At 44.3% G+C, this 13,762-nt stretch overlaps 1 protein-coding gene and 1 long non-coding RNA gene across 4 annotated transcripts in view; one reads left to right on the top strand and one right to left on the bottom strand.

Annotated features, from left to right (window-relative positions):
- The window catches only part of LOC114643693 (collagen alpha-1(V) chain-like), a 519,467-nt gene that overhangs the window by 365,752 nt on the left and 139,953 nt on the right, over positions 1-13,762 (top strand). For all 3 annotated transcript variants that reach the window (XM_051931584.1, XM_051931585.1, XM_051931583.1), the window contains 2 exons: positions 1,593-1,637; positions 1,775-1,828. In XM_051931584.1, the coding sequence (XP_051787544.1) occupies positions 1,593-1,637; positions 1,775-1,828 (99 nt within the window). The remainder of the gene's footprint in view (positions 1-1,592; positions 1,638-1,774; positions 1,829-13,762) is intronic.
- The window catches only part of LOC127529105 (uncharacterized), a 152,724-nt gene that overhangs the window by 35,515 nt on the left and 103,447 nt on the right, over positions 1-13,762 (bottom strand). The gene's annotated exons all lie outside the window — the stretch shown is intronic.

Here is a 13,762-nt window from a genome sequence, read left to right as displayed (position 1 = left end):
ACAATATTAAATTAAAGAGTGATAACAATGCAGGTATACAGACAGACAATAACTTTATATAATGTTAACGTTTACTCCCCCGGGTGGAATTGAAGAGTCGCATAGTGTGGCGGAGGAATGATCTCCTCAGTCTGTCAGTGGAGCAGGACGGTGACAGCAGTCTGTCGCTGAAGCTGTTCCTCTGTCTGGAGATGATCCTGTTCAGTGGATGCAGTGGATTCTCCATGACTGACAGGAGTCGCTCTGCCACAGATGTCAAACTGTCCAGCTCTGTGCCCACAATAGAGCCTGCCTTCCTCACCAGTTTGTCCCTTTTCTTTATGCTGCCTCCCCAGCACACCATCGTGTAGAAGAGGGCGTTCACCACGACTGTCTGAGAGAACATCTGCAGCATCTTATTGCAGATGTTGAAGGACGCCAGCCTTCTAAGGAAGTATAGTCGGCTCTGTCCGCTCTTGCACAGAGCATCAGTATTGGTAGTCCAGTCCAATTTATCATCCAGCTGCACTCCCAGATATTTATAGGTCTGCACCCTCTGCACACAGTCACCTCTGATGATCACGGGGTCCATGGGGGGCCTGGACCTCCTAAAATCGACCACCAGCTCTTTGGTTTTGCTGGTGTTCAGTTGTTGGTGGTTTGAGTCGCACTATTTAAGAAAGTCCTTGATTAGGTTCCTATACTCCTCCTCCTGCCCACCCCTGATACAGCCCACGATAGCAGTGTCGTCAGCGAACTTTTGCACGTGGCAGGACTCTGAGTTGTATTGGAAGTCCGATGTATATAGTCTGAATAGGACCGGAGAAAGTACAGTTCCCTGCGGCACTCCTGTGCTGCTGACCACAATGTCAGACCTGCAGTTCTCGAGACGCACATACTGAGGTCTGTCTGTAAGACAGTCCACGATCCATGTCACCAGGTATGAATCTACTCCCATCTCTGTCAGCTTGTCCCTGAGGAGTAGAGGTTGGATGGTGCTGAAGGCGCTAGAGAAGTCCAGAAACATAATTCTTACAGCACCACTGCCTCTGTCCAAGTGGGAGAGGGATCGGTGTAGCATGTAGATGATGGCATCCTCCGCTCCCACCTTCTCCTGGTATGTCAACTGCAGAGGTTTAAGGGCGTGGCGGACCTGTGGCCTCAGGTGGTGAAGCAGCAGCCGCTCCATGGTCTTCATCACATGTGACTATGATACCAAATGTGTACTCCATGAATGATAGCACATGTTACTCTTGAAATGTGAGCCCAAAATGTGTTGACAAGTGACAAGTGCCTCCTGTTCTTATTTCTTAAATGTTTTATGCAAGCAGATGTCCCTTATTGTATAAAGCCCCTTTCTACCAACAACAACATTTAATTCTATAGCACCAAAGCCCTTAGAAGAGAACTATAATAGACTTAATGACTCTGTTGAAGCCTTGTAGTAAGTCTGAGGTGGAAGTGGACTAACAGCTTAGCGTGTCCAGTATCTTGGCTCCCAGGCCACACTGCCCACTGATTGGATGTTTGTATGCCACACCCCTTATACATCATTTACAAGGGTGAAGAATGCCACTGAATTAATAACTGATTCATTCTAATCTGCTTCGCAGGGTCATCCTGGTAAAGAAGGTCCTTCTGGCGAGAAAGGGCATATTGTAAGTAACTCTTTTCTGCATGTCTCCGTTGTATACTATGCAGCATGGAACAAGCAATTTGGAAAATGTTGTGCCGGAACTCACTTTCAATTGTTGTGCTGAATAATCAAGCACTTTTATATTTTTTTTCATTCTAGGGACCAGCTGGCCCACAAGGTCCTATTGGATACCCAGGACCCCGAGGAGTAAAGGTCAGGAAATCACACTGCATGTTTTTTATTCCTTTTTCTTGTCCGCATCACAGAATTAGCAGTTGCTCTTGTGCTCTTCATCATTGTCATCTCTGAGCTCAATACAAGCATAAACGCCTACATCGCTTTGTAATGAATAGTGTGCCCAAGGATGTTAAGGACACTGTGAAAAGACCAAGGATTATTGTGAGACTGAATATAACCAGGAAATGATGAATGAAATGTAAGATGTGGTCAAGGCAGAAAGAGGAAAACACCACAGAATAACAACTAAGCCAACAACACCGGAGTTCAAATCGCAAGACGAAAGGCTAAATGAGAATGAAATTGAAATCTAGAGACCACAAGGGCCTACTTAGAATTCAAGCTAACTACAGTTAGGTCTGTAAATATTTGGACAGAGACAACTTTTTTTCTAATTTTGGTTCTGTACATTACCACAATGAATTTGAAATGAAACAACTCCGATGCAGTTGAAGTGCAGACTTTCAGCTTTAATTCAGTGGGGTGAACAAAACGATTATATAAAAATGTGAGGCAACTAAAGCATTTTGTAACACAATCCCTTCATTTCAGGGGCTCAAAAGTAATTGGACAATTGACTCAAAGGCTATTTCATGGGCAGGTGTGGGCAAGTCCGTCATTATGTCCTTATCAATAAAGTTGTCTGTCGAAATATTTATAGACCTAACTGTATGCTAAAGAAAACTGGCTGTTGTTCATCCAATGAAGAATAGAAGTAAGAAGTATCGGAGGAAATAATAGAGCTTTGATATTTGAAGGTTCTGTAACCATTTTTGTGTAAATTTGAACTATCAAACTGCCTTACCTTAACCTGTCTTGTCTCTGTTGGTTTGTTTTACTTCTTTTTGTCTGCTATTAGATACATCTGAGAAGGCAAATGACACGTGTTCTTGTTGTAAACGTGACGAAATCAAGAAACCTTAAACCTCAAGTAAATTAAACTCACTAATTAAACTTCATGGCCCTGACCACTAGGGGTCATGTTGTAGCAGTCCTGTGCGGCTAAGATTCACACCGTCAAGATGACGGTGATTTATTTATTTTTTTTATAGAGGATCCCAGGGACGCTCTCAGCCTTGGCACGACCCGCACACACTCAAAAACAGAGACAAAACAAAGCACACTGGGGAATAACAACAATTAAAGAATGTGATGAAATTAAATAATATACAGTGCATCCGGAAAGTATTCACAGCACATCACTTTCTCCACATTTTGTTATGTTACAGCCTTATTCCAAAATGGATTAAATTCATTTTTTTCCTCAGAATTCTACACACAACACCCCATAATGACAACGTGAAAAACGTTTACTTGAGGTTTTTGCAAATTTATTAAAAATAAAAAAATTGAGAAAGCACATGTACATACAGTAAGTATTCACAGCCTTTGCCATGAAGCTCAAAATTGAGCTCAGGTGCATCCGGTTTCCCCTGATCATCCTTGAGATGTTTCTGCAGCTTCATTGGAGTCCACCTGTGGTCAATTCAGTTGACTGGACATGATTTGGAAAGGCACACACCTGTCTATAGAAGGTCCCACAGTTGACAGTTCATGTCAGAGCACAAACCAAGCATGAAGTCAAAGGAATTGTCTGTAGACCTCAGAGACAGGATTGTCTCGAGGCACAAATCTGGGGAAGGTTACAGAAAAATTTCTGCTGCTTTGAAGGTCCCAATGAGCACAGTGGCCTCCATCATCCGTAAGTGGAAGAAGTTCAAAACCACCAGGACTCTTCCTAGAGCTGGCCGGCCATCTAAACTGAGCGATCGGGGGAGAAGGGCCTTAGTCAGGGAGGTGACCAAGAACCCGATGGTCACTCTGTCAGAGCTCCAGAGGTCCTCTGTGGAGAGAGAACCTTCCAGAAGGACAACCATCTCTGCAGCAATCCACCAATCAGGCCTGTATGGTAGAGTGGCCAGACGGAAGCCACTCCTTAGTAAAAGGCACATGGCAGCCCGCCTGGAGTTTGCCAAAAGGCACCTGAAGGACTCTCAGACCATGAGAAAGAAAATTCTCTGGTCTGATGAGACAAAGATTGAACTCTTTGGTGTGAATGCCAGGCGTCACGTTTGGAGGAAACCTGGCACCATCCCTACAGTGTAGCATGGTGGTGGCAGCATCATGCTGTGGGGATGTTTTTCAGCGGCAGGGACTGGCAGACTAGTCAGGATAAAGGGAAAGATGACTGCAGCAATGTACAGAGACATCCTGGATGAAAACCTGCTCCAGAGCGCTCTTGACCTCAGACTGGGGCGGCGGTTCATCTTTCAGCAGGACAACGACCCTAAGCACACAGCCAAGATATCAAAGGAGTGGCTTCAGGACAACTCTGTGAATGTCCTTGAGTGGCCCAGCCAGAGCCCAGACTTGAATCCGATTGAACATCTCTGGAGAGATCTTAAAATGGCTGTGCACCGATGCTTCCCATCCAACCTGATGGAGCTTGAGAGGTGCTGCAAAGAGGAATGGGCCAAACTGGCCAAGGATAGGTGTGCCAAGCTTGTGGCATCATATTCAACAAGACTTGAGGCTGGAATTGCTGCCAAAGGTACATCGACAAAGTATTGAGCAAAGGCTGTGAATACTTATGGACATGGGATTTCTCAGTTTTTTGATTTTTAATAAATTTGCAAAAATCTCAGGTAAACTTTTTTCACGTTGTCGTTATGGGGTGTTGTGTGCAGAATTCTGAGGAAAAAATTTAATTTAATCCATTTTGGAATAAGGCTGTAACATAAGAAAATGTGGAAAAAGTGATGCGCTGGGAATACTTTCTGGATGCACTGTACATCTGAGAAGGTAAATGACATGTGTTCTTGTTGATGAAATCAAGAAACCTTAAACCTCAAGTAAATTAAACTCACTAATTAAACTTCATGGCCCTGACCAATAGGGGTCATGTTGTAGCGGTCATACCATCAAGATGACGGTGATTTATTTATTTTTATAGAGGATTCCAGGGACGCTCCCAGCCTTGGCACGACCCGCACACACTCAAAAACAGAGACAAAACAAAGCACACTGGGGAATAACAACAATTAAAGAATGTAATGAAATTAAATAATATAATTAATACCACCCCTGTACCCCTACGGTGATATTACAATAAACATATAAACACAAACACCACACAGCAAAGTCCATGGAATATCAAACCGGATGTAATGAGAGATGACGAGAGTAAGTCCAGAGATCTGTATGTCTGTAAGGAAAAGAATAAACAGTCCTACCGGTAGACACTGTATGGATTGTTCAGCAGCGCTCCTATACTTGAGGGAAAGCCGTGAATCCACAAACAGTCCTCAGCACAAAGGTAGACAGATGATCCAGACCCCAACAACAAATACAATCCAGGACACAGCGATTAAATATGGCTGAATTAACAGAAGGCAGTCTGACAGGTAGACTCAACAACAAAAAACACCTTTCTCTCCCTTGGCCACCTGCCCTCCTTTTAAACTCCTCTGACCACCTTTGACCCCAACAGCCCCTGCAGGGACTGCTGGGAGATGCAGTTCTAACTAATAGTAGCACTGCTACAATGTGACTTACGAATGCAAGATGTTCACTGCAAATAACTTTCTTAGTAGTTATTTGGTTAGTAAATAGATAATGCAAATCAATCCCTGGTGATTCCAAACTTGTAAACAGAGGGAAGGAGCACGGAAATGGGAGAAGAGCTCAACTTGGAGATTAGCGAAATTAATGACACAAGGCCAGAAAAACGAGTCCAAGGGGTTCACAATACTGATAATGTCATAGAGAACGACTGTCAAAAGTAGAATCGCTAATCAGGAGTAAATAAAGCAAAACAGTCCTTTCAGTCAGTCAAGCAGCCATTTTACAACCAGCTATATCCTAACACAGGGGTCTGCTGGAGACAATCCCAGCCAGCACAGGGCGCAAAGCAGGAACAAACCCCAGGCAGGGCTCAGGACACACACACACTGGGGACAATTTAGGATCGCCAATGCACCTAACCTGCATGTCTTTGGACTGTGGGAGAAAACCCATGCAAACACGGGGAGAACATGCAAACTGATTCCTCCCTCACTTATTCCGCCCACATAAATCACATTAAGAAACTTTCTTACTTTCACCTCCGTAACATATCCCGTGTTCGCTCCTTCCTCTCCTTCTCTAATGCTGAGAAACTTGTCCATGCTTTTATCACATCCCGCATCGATTATTGTAATTCCCTACTGGCAGGTGCCCCTTCTAATCTTATATCACAGCTCCAGCTTATTCAAAACTCAGCTGCATGAGTCCTTACTCGAACCAACAGTAGCGAGCACATCACACCCATCCTGCTCCGTCTTCACTGGCTCCCTGTGTCCTACAGAATCGAATATAAAATTCTACTAATAACATACAAAGCCTTAAATAACCTCACGCCAAACTACATCAGTGACCTTCTCCATCACTATGTGCCTGCCCGCCCACTAAGGTCCTCTGATTCTGGTAATCTTGTTGTGCCCCTCACTAATCTACACTCCATGGGTGACAGCAGGGCCTTCAGCTGTATAGCGCCCAGACTCTGGAATGACCTACTGAAATTAATCAGGACAGCTGACTCCATGAATTCTTTTAAAAAACAACTCAAAACTCATCTGTTCATTAAGGCTTTTAGCTCTACTTGACTTTATTACCCTTCTCTCAGTTTACTTCTCTGTCAAGATGCTCATGTAACCTGTATGTGTGTGTGAGACCATCAATTATGTTGTCTGTTTTTTTCCAGAATTTACTGTCTTAATCTTCTTTATTTATTTATCTGGTTTGTACAATGCTATATACTGTATATTCTGCCGTTCTTTATTATATTCTGTAAGTGCCTTGAGCATGGGAAAGGCGCTATATAAATAAAATGTATTATTATTATTATTATTATTATTATTATAAACTCCACACAGGGAGGACCCGGGAAGTGAACCCACCTAACTGCAAGGCAGCAGCGCAGTCCCTTCACTTATTTTTAATAATTTTGCTATGCCTAGCCAAAACAGGCCTAAAGGGACTTTGTTAAAAAGGATTGTGACACAGAATTATAAACCAGAATTATGCCAAAAGCCAAAAAACAGGAGATTAGGGAACAGAGAATTCAAAATAAAATGCGAAACGAATCAAAGTCAAGTGAAACTAGCTGAAAATTCAGAAACCTGAAAGACCAAAAGCACTAACATGTGAGATCTGTGAATATGCACCCCCAGCAACTGACCAGTGCGCCCCTAATGACCGACTCATATGCCATTCAAGCGTCACCCCCAGCCTGCTGCCATTCAAGCATCTTGCCCTACCCTCTCTGCTACAACTCAAGTTTTGGCCACTCAAGCATTCCCTGCCCACTCTTCTGCTACTCATACAGGTAGCCCTACCCCGCCTGCTTCGACTTGACCATCTAGGCCAGCCTGCTGCCACTCAAGTGTCCAACTCCACCCATCCAGCCGCCATTCAAGCATACAGCCATACTCAGATTGCTGCCACTCAAGCACCTAGCCCTGCCCACCCTGCTGTGGCTCAAACATCTAGTCTAGCCTACTTCCACTCAAGCGTTTAGCCCCACACACCCTGCTGCCACTTCTTCCTCCAATTCTTCCCAGCCTTAGCCACTTACATTTCTAGCCTTGCCCAGTCTGTTGACACTCAAGCATTTAGTCCTGCCACTCAGGTATCTAGCAATATCACTCAAGCATTTCACCATATTGAGGGCTGCTGCCACTCGAGCATCCAGCCCTGCCCAGTATACTGCCACTCAAGCATGCAGTTCTACCCTGCCTTAGCCACTCAAGTTTCTAGTCATTGCCAGCCATCTGCCACTTAAGCATTTAGTCCTACCTAGTAAGCTGTCACTCAATAAAATAAAATAAAATTAAGAATAAGGGGGATATACAGGACTGTAGTAACTACGGGGGATAAAATTGATGAGCCACAGCATGAAGTTATGGGATAGAGTAGTGGAAGCTCAGTTAAGAAGGGAGGTGATGATTAGTGAGCAGCAGGATGGTTTCATGCCAAGAAAGAGAACCACAGATGAGATGTTTGCTCTGAGGATGTTGATGGAGAAGTTTAGAGAAGGCCAGAAGGAGTTGCATTGCATCCTTGTGGACCTGAAGAAAGAAAATGACAGGGTGACTGAGAGGAGCTGTGGTATTGTATGAGGAAGTCACTAAAGAGGGAGAAAAGGACCTGTGGGCTACAGAGAGGGGCCGAGTTGGGAAAGACATGCAGCAGGTTAGGGTGATAAAGGATAAAGATGGAAACGGACTCACAAGTGAGGAGAGTGTGTTGAGCAGATGGAAAGAGGACTTTGAGAGGCTGATGAATGAAGAGAATGAGAGAGAGAAGAGGTTGGATGATGTGGAGATAGTGAATCAGGAAGTGCAATGGATTAGCAAGGAGGAAGTAAGGACAGCGATGAAGAGGATGAAGAATGGAAAGGCCGTTGGTCCAGATGACATACCTGTGGAAGCATGAAGGTGTTTAGGAGAGATGGCAGTGGAGTTTTTAACCACATTGTTTAATGGAATCTTGGAAAGTGAGAGGAGGCCTGAGAAGTGGAGAAGAAGTGTACTGGTGGGCCGATATTTAAGAATAAGGGGGGTGTGCAGGACTGCAGTAACTACAGGGGGATAACATTGATGAGCCACAGCATGAAGTTATGGGAAAGAGTAGTGGAAGCTCAGTTAAGAAGTGAGGTGATAATTGGTGAGCAGCAGGATGGTTTCATGCCAAGAAAGAGCACCACAGATGAGATGTTTGCTCTGAGAATGTTGATGGAGAAGTTTAGAGAAGGCCAGAAGGAGTTGCATTGCGTCTTTGTGGACCTGGAGAAAGCAAATGACAGGGTGAGGAGAGAGGAGCTGTGGTATTGTATGAGGACGTCGGGAGTGGCAGAGAAGTACGTGAGAATAGTAGAGGATATGAAGTGTGACCGTGGTGAGGTCTGCAGTAGGAGTGACAGAGGTGGGATTACATCAGGGATCGGCTCTGAGTCCTTTCTTATCTGCAATGGTGATGGACAGGCTGACAGATGAGATTAGACAGGAGTCCCTGTGGACTGTGATGTTTGCTGATGACAATGTGATCTGTAGCGATAGGCTGAGGAGACCCTGGAGAGGTGGAGATATGAGAGGAGAGGAATGAAGGTCAGTAGGACCACCAAGACAGAATACATGTATGTGAGTGAGAGGAAGGTCAGTGGAATGGTGAGGATGAGGGAGTAGACTTGGTGAAGGTGGAGGAGTTTAAATACTAGGGATCAACAGTACAGAGTAGCAGGGATTGTGAAAAGAAGTGAAGAAGAGAGTGCAGGCAGGGTGGAGTGGGTGGAGAAGAGTGTCAGGAGTGATTTGTGACAGACGGGTATCAGCAAGAGTGACAGTGAAGGTCTACAGGACGGTAGTGAGACCAGCTATGTTATATGGGCTGGAGACGGTGGCACAGGAGACACAGCTGGAGGTGGCAGAGTTAAAGATGCTAAGATTTGCATTGGGCGTGATGAGGATGGACAGGATTAGAAATGAGGATATTAGAGGGTCAGCTCAGGTTGGACTGTTTGGAGACAACAACAACAACAACATTTATTTCTATAGCACATTTTCATACAAAAAGTAGCTTTACATAATGAAGAAAAGAAAAATAACAGACAAAATAAGAAATGAAAATAAGACAACATTAGTTAACATAGAAAAGGAGTAAGGTCCGATGGCCAGGGTGGACAGAAAAAAAAAAAAAAAAAAAAACAAAAACAAAAAACTCAAACTCAGAGAGGCGAGATTGCGTTGGTTTGGACATGTGCAGAGGAGAGACGAGGGGTATATTGGGTGAAGGGTGCTAAGGGTAGAGCTGACAGGAAAGGGGAGAAGAGGAAGGCCTAAGAGAAGGTTTATGGATGTGCTGAGAGAGGACATGTAGGTGATGGGTGTGACAGAACAAGATGACGAGGACAGAAAGATATGGAAGAAGATGATCCGCTGTGGCAACTCCTAACAGGAGCAGCCGAAAGAAGAAGTAGTAAGCTGTCACTCCAGAATACGGCCCTACCCATATCAAGAACAGACACTTTCCTGTCCATCCTCTGAAGAGTTCTCTGCTACATCACACTCTCATAAACCCATTGATGGGCACTTAGTGATTTAACTCTTTGAGGGCTTAATATTTTTTCCAAGAAACTCAACACAATGCACTGGTTTCACACAGAAATCAACATAAAACGTCTGTTGCTATGTGCTGTGGTTGCTGTTGGCGTCTGTTTGGCATCTCTGGCAGCAGTGGCGCCTCAATGGCCAGCGTGAATGCACTTCCGGCTGGCTACCAATCTGTCTTAGCAAAGCAGGCGGGCGACGGTGGCAGTTGCAGTGTGACGCAATATGGTTTGTCATCATAAGTGGTGCCCCTCCAAGGCAAACGCTGCTGTAGGCGTATCCGCTACACGAATGTGTTCAGCACAACAATCAGCTGGGGACCGATAGGCTGTTGCGGTTACCTCATTTTCGTTTTCCATCTCCAGATCACTCGCATCAAACTCAGAGTCCAAAAAATCAAAGTCTGATTCAGAAATAATACGTAAAACATCAAGTCAAGTCAAGTCGAGCTTTATTGTCATCCTAACAATATACTTACAGTACACAATGGGACGAAATATCGTCCTCCAGTGTCAAAAAGGTGCAAACGTCTATGGAGTATTTTGCTTTGCGCATTTGCTTTAAGATGTCGCTGCCATTTTAGAGGCTGTTCGCTCTTCACTACTACTGTACGTGCAGGGAATCGAGGTCAAACCAACAAAGGTACGGAACTTTCCTTCAAGCAAAGAGAGTCAAACTAAAACATAAGGGCGAGTTTTGTTGTAGTTTACAGCCGATTACTATCCTCTATCCCGAAATTCGACAAAAGTCAACGTCAGCCCTGAAAGAGTTAAATGAGGACTTAGTGAGGACCCTCCCGCAATTTTGATTTTGAGGCTTTGAGGACCTCCAAACAGTTAAGTGGAGGGTCTCCTTGTATTTTAAACTACAAGCTCTGGGCACAAGGCAGGGCCTGTGAAGCCGATGCCCCGCTAAATTAAGAGGTCACTTTAAGGTGTGCTATGGGCAACGCCCAAGATGTTGAACAGATTGACAAAGAATAGAATCACAATGTCCCAGAATTTTTTTTTCCCCGGCAGTGGGGCTGATTTCAGATTCCAGTTTGATTTGAATGAACTGTTTCTGTCTTAGCCATCGTTTCTGGTGGCAGCTGCAGTGCTGACACAACTGAATAAATTTAGCTGAGATTGAATTTGAATGCGCCTTAAAGTAAGGACTCTTGCGCCCCTTTGTCTGCTCTCAAAAGGCTAGTGCTGTTGTGAAGGCGCAATTTTCCTCTTTAACATTTTGCAGAATTGACAAGTAAATAGTGCTTGTCGCCATAAGAAGCTTTAGGGATGCCGAGGTAGAGCTGGAGTGTCTGGTTTTGTAATTCAAATTTACAGGACACATCTGTCAGGATGTTTTAATAAGGTGTAGACACAAAATCCACAAACAAAAAGTTTATTGAGATTTCCAGAAGACATTTATTTTCCAAGCCAGTTGTGTTCCAGTTCGGGGTCTACGGGTGGGCTGGAGTACTTGGTACACTTGTGCACATATCCACACTGCCAGGTAAACCTAATCTGCCCGTTTTGGCATTTGGGACAGCAATGCAATACTCACAGAAAAGCCACACTGACACGGGGGTCATGTACATGTGGCATGTATGGGGTCTGGGCTGGAATTTAAAACAAGAACACCATTGGCATGGGACTGCTATGTGAACAAATGTGCCATCTTTTAGAGCAGGCATGTCAAACTCACTACCATTGGTGGGCCGCTTCGACTGCCATACGTGTGTCAGCGGGCCACACTGTAACAAATACTATTATACAAAGTTACTGACGCTTTCTTTCCAGTACTGAAAACTTTGAAAAATGTAACACTTAAAGTTTAAAGTTTAAAGAAAAGCAATTTATTTCCATACAATCTCCGTACAACAGCGTACAATTAGAGTCTTAGCCTCTTAGCTAGGTCCTTAGGTACAGTGCATCCAGAAAGTATTCCCAGAGCTTCATCACTTTTTCCACATTTTGTTATGTTTCAGCCTTATTCCAAAATGGATTAAATTCATTTTTTCCTCAGAATTCTACACACAACACCCCATAATGACAATGTGAAAAAAGTGTACTTGAGATTTTTGCAAATTTATTAAAAATAAAAAAACTGAGAAATCCCATGTACATAAGTATTCACAGCCTTTGCCATGAAGCTCGAAACTGAGCTCAGGTCCATCCTGTTTCCCCTGATCATCCTTGAGATGTTTCTGCAGCTTCATTGGAGTCCACCTGTGGTAAATTCAGTTGACTGGACATGATTTGGAAGGTCCCACAGTTGACAGTTCATGTCTCGATGATTGTGTTTCATTACTTAGCTGTGCATGCTGGCGCCCATTGTGTCACAGGAATCTCCAATGCCCCAAACCCCTCGATCATTGATTGTGTGTCATTTCGTTGCGGCACCTGATTCTGCTCATGAATCGAGCGTCTAAGCTTCACAGTGGACACATTTACAAGATTATTGAGATTTATAAAGGTAAATTGCTCAGTTTATACAGTGGTGCCTTGGTTTGCGAGCATAATTCGTTCTGGAAACATGCTTGTAATCCATGTATATCAAAGTAAATTTCTCCATAAGCAATAATGGAAACTCAGATGATTTGTTCCACAACTCAGAAATATTCATATCTTCTTCTTTCAGCTGCTTCCGTTAGGGGTTTCCACAGCAGATCATCTTCTTCCATATCTTTCTGTCCTCATCATCTTGTTCTGTGACACCCATCACCTGCATGTCCTCTCTCACCACATCCATAAACCTTCTCTTAGGCCTTCCTCGTTTTCTCTTGCCTGTCAGCTCTATCCTTAGCATCCTTCTCCCAGTATACCCAGCATCTCTCCTCTGCACATGACCAACGTAATATATCGCCTCTCTGACTTTGTCTCCCGACCATCCCACCTGAGCTGACCCTCTAATGTCCTCATTTCTAATCCTGTCCATCCTCGTCACACCCAATGCAAATCTTAGCATCTTTAACTCTGCCACCTCCAGCTGTGTCACCTGTGCCACCGTCTCCACCCCATATAACATAGCTGGTCTCACTACTGTCCTGTAGACCTTCCCTTTCACTCTTGCTGACACCCGTCTGTCACAAATCACTCCTGACACTCTTCTCCACCCACTCCATCCTGCCTGCACTCTCCTCTTCACTTCTCTTCCACAATCCCCATTACTCTGTACTGTTGATCCCAAGTATTTAAACTCATCCACCTTCGCCAACTCTACTCCTTCATCCTCACCATTCCACTGACCTCCCTCTCATTCACACACATGTATTCTGTCTTGTTGGTCCTACTGACCTTCATTCCTCTCCTCTCATATCTCCACCTCTCCAGGGTCTCCTCCATCTGCTCACAATGTCATCAGCAAACATCACAGTCCACGGGGACTCCTGTCTAATCTCGTCTGTCAACCTGTCGATCACCATTACAAATAAGAAAGGGCTCAGAGCCGATCCCTAATGTAATCCGACCTCCGTCACTCCTACTGCAGATCTCACCATGGTCACACTTCATATCCTCTACCACTCTTACGTACTTCTCTGCCACTCCCGACTTCCTCATACAATACCACAGCTCCTCTCAGTCACTCTGTCATAAGCTTTCTTCAGGTCCACAGAGACACAATGCAACTCCTTCTGGCCTTCTCTCTACTTCTCCATCAACATCCTCAGAGCAAACATCACATCTGTGGTGCTCTTTCTTGGCATGAAACCATCCTGCTGCTCACTAATCATCACCTCACTTCTTAACTGAGCTTCCACTACTCTTTCCCATAACTTCATACT

This window comes from Erpetoichthys calabaricus, chromosome 9, assembly GCF_900747795.2.
Source record: "Erpetoichthys calabaricus chromosome 9, fErpCal1.3, whole genome shotgun sequence".
Lineage (NCBI taxonomy): Eukaryota > Metazoa > Chordata > Cladistia > Polypteriformes > Polypteridae > Erpetoichthys > Erpetoichthys calabaricus.
This window is presented reverse-complemented; position numbering and strand designations above follow the sequence as displayed.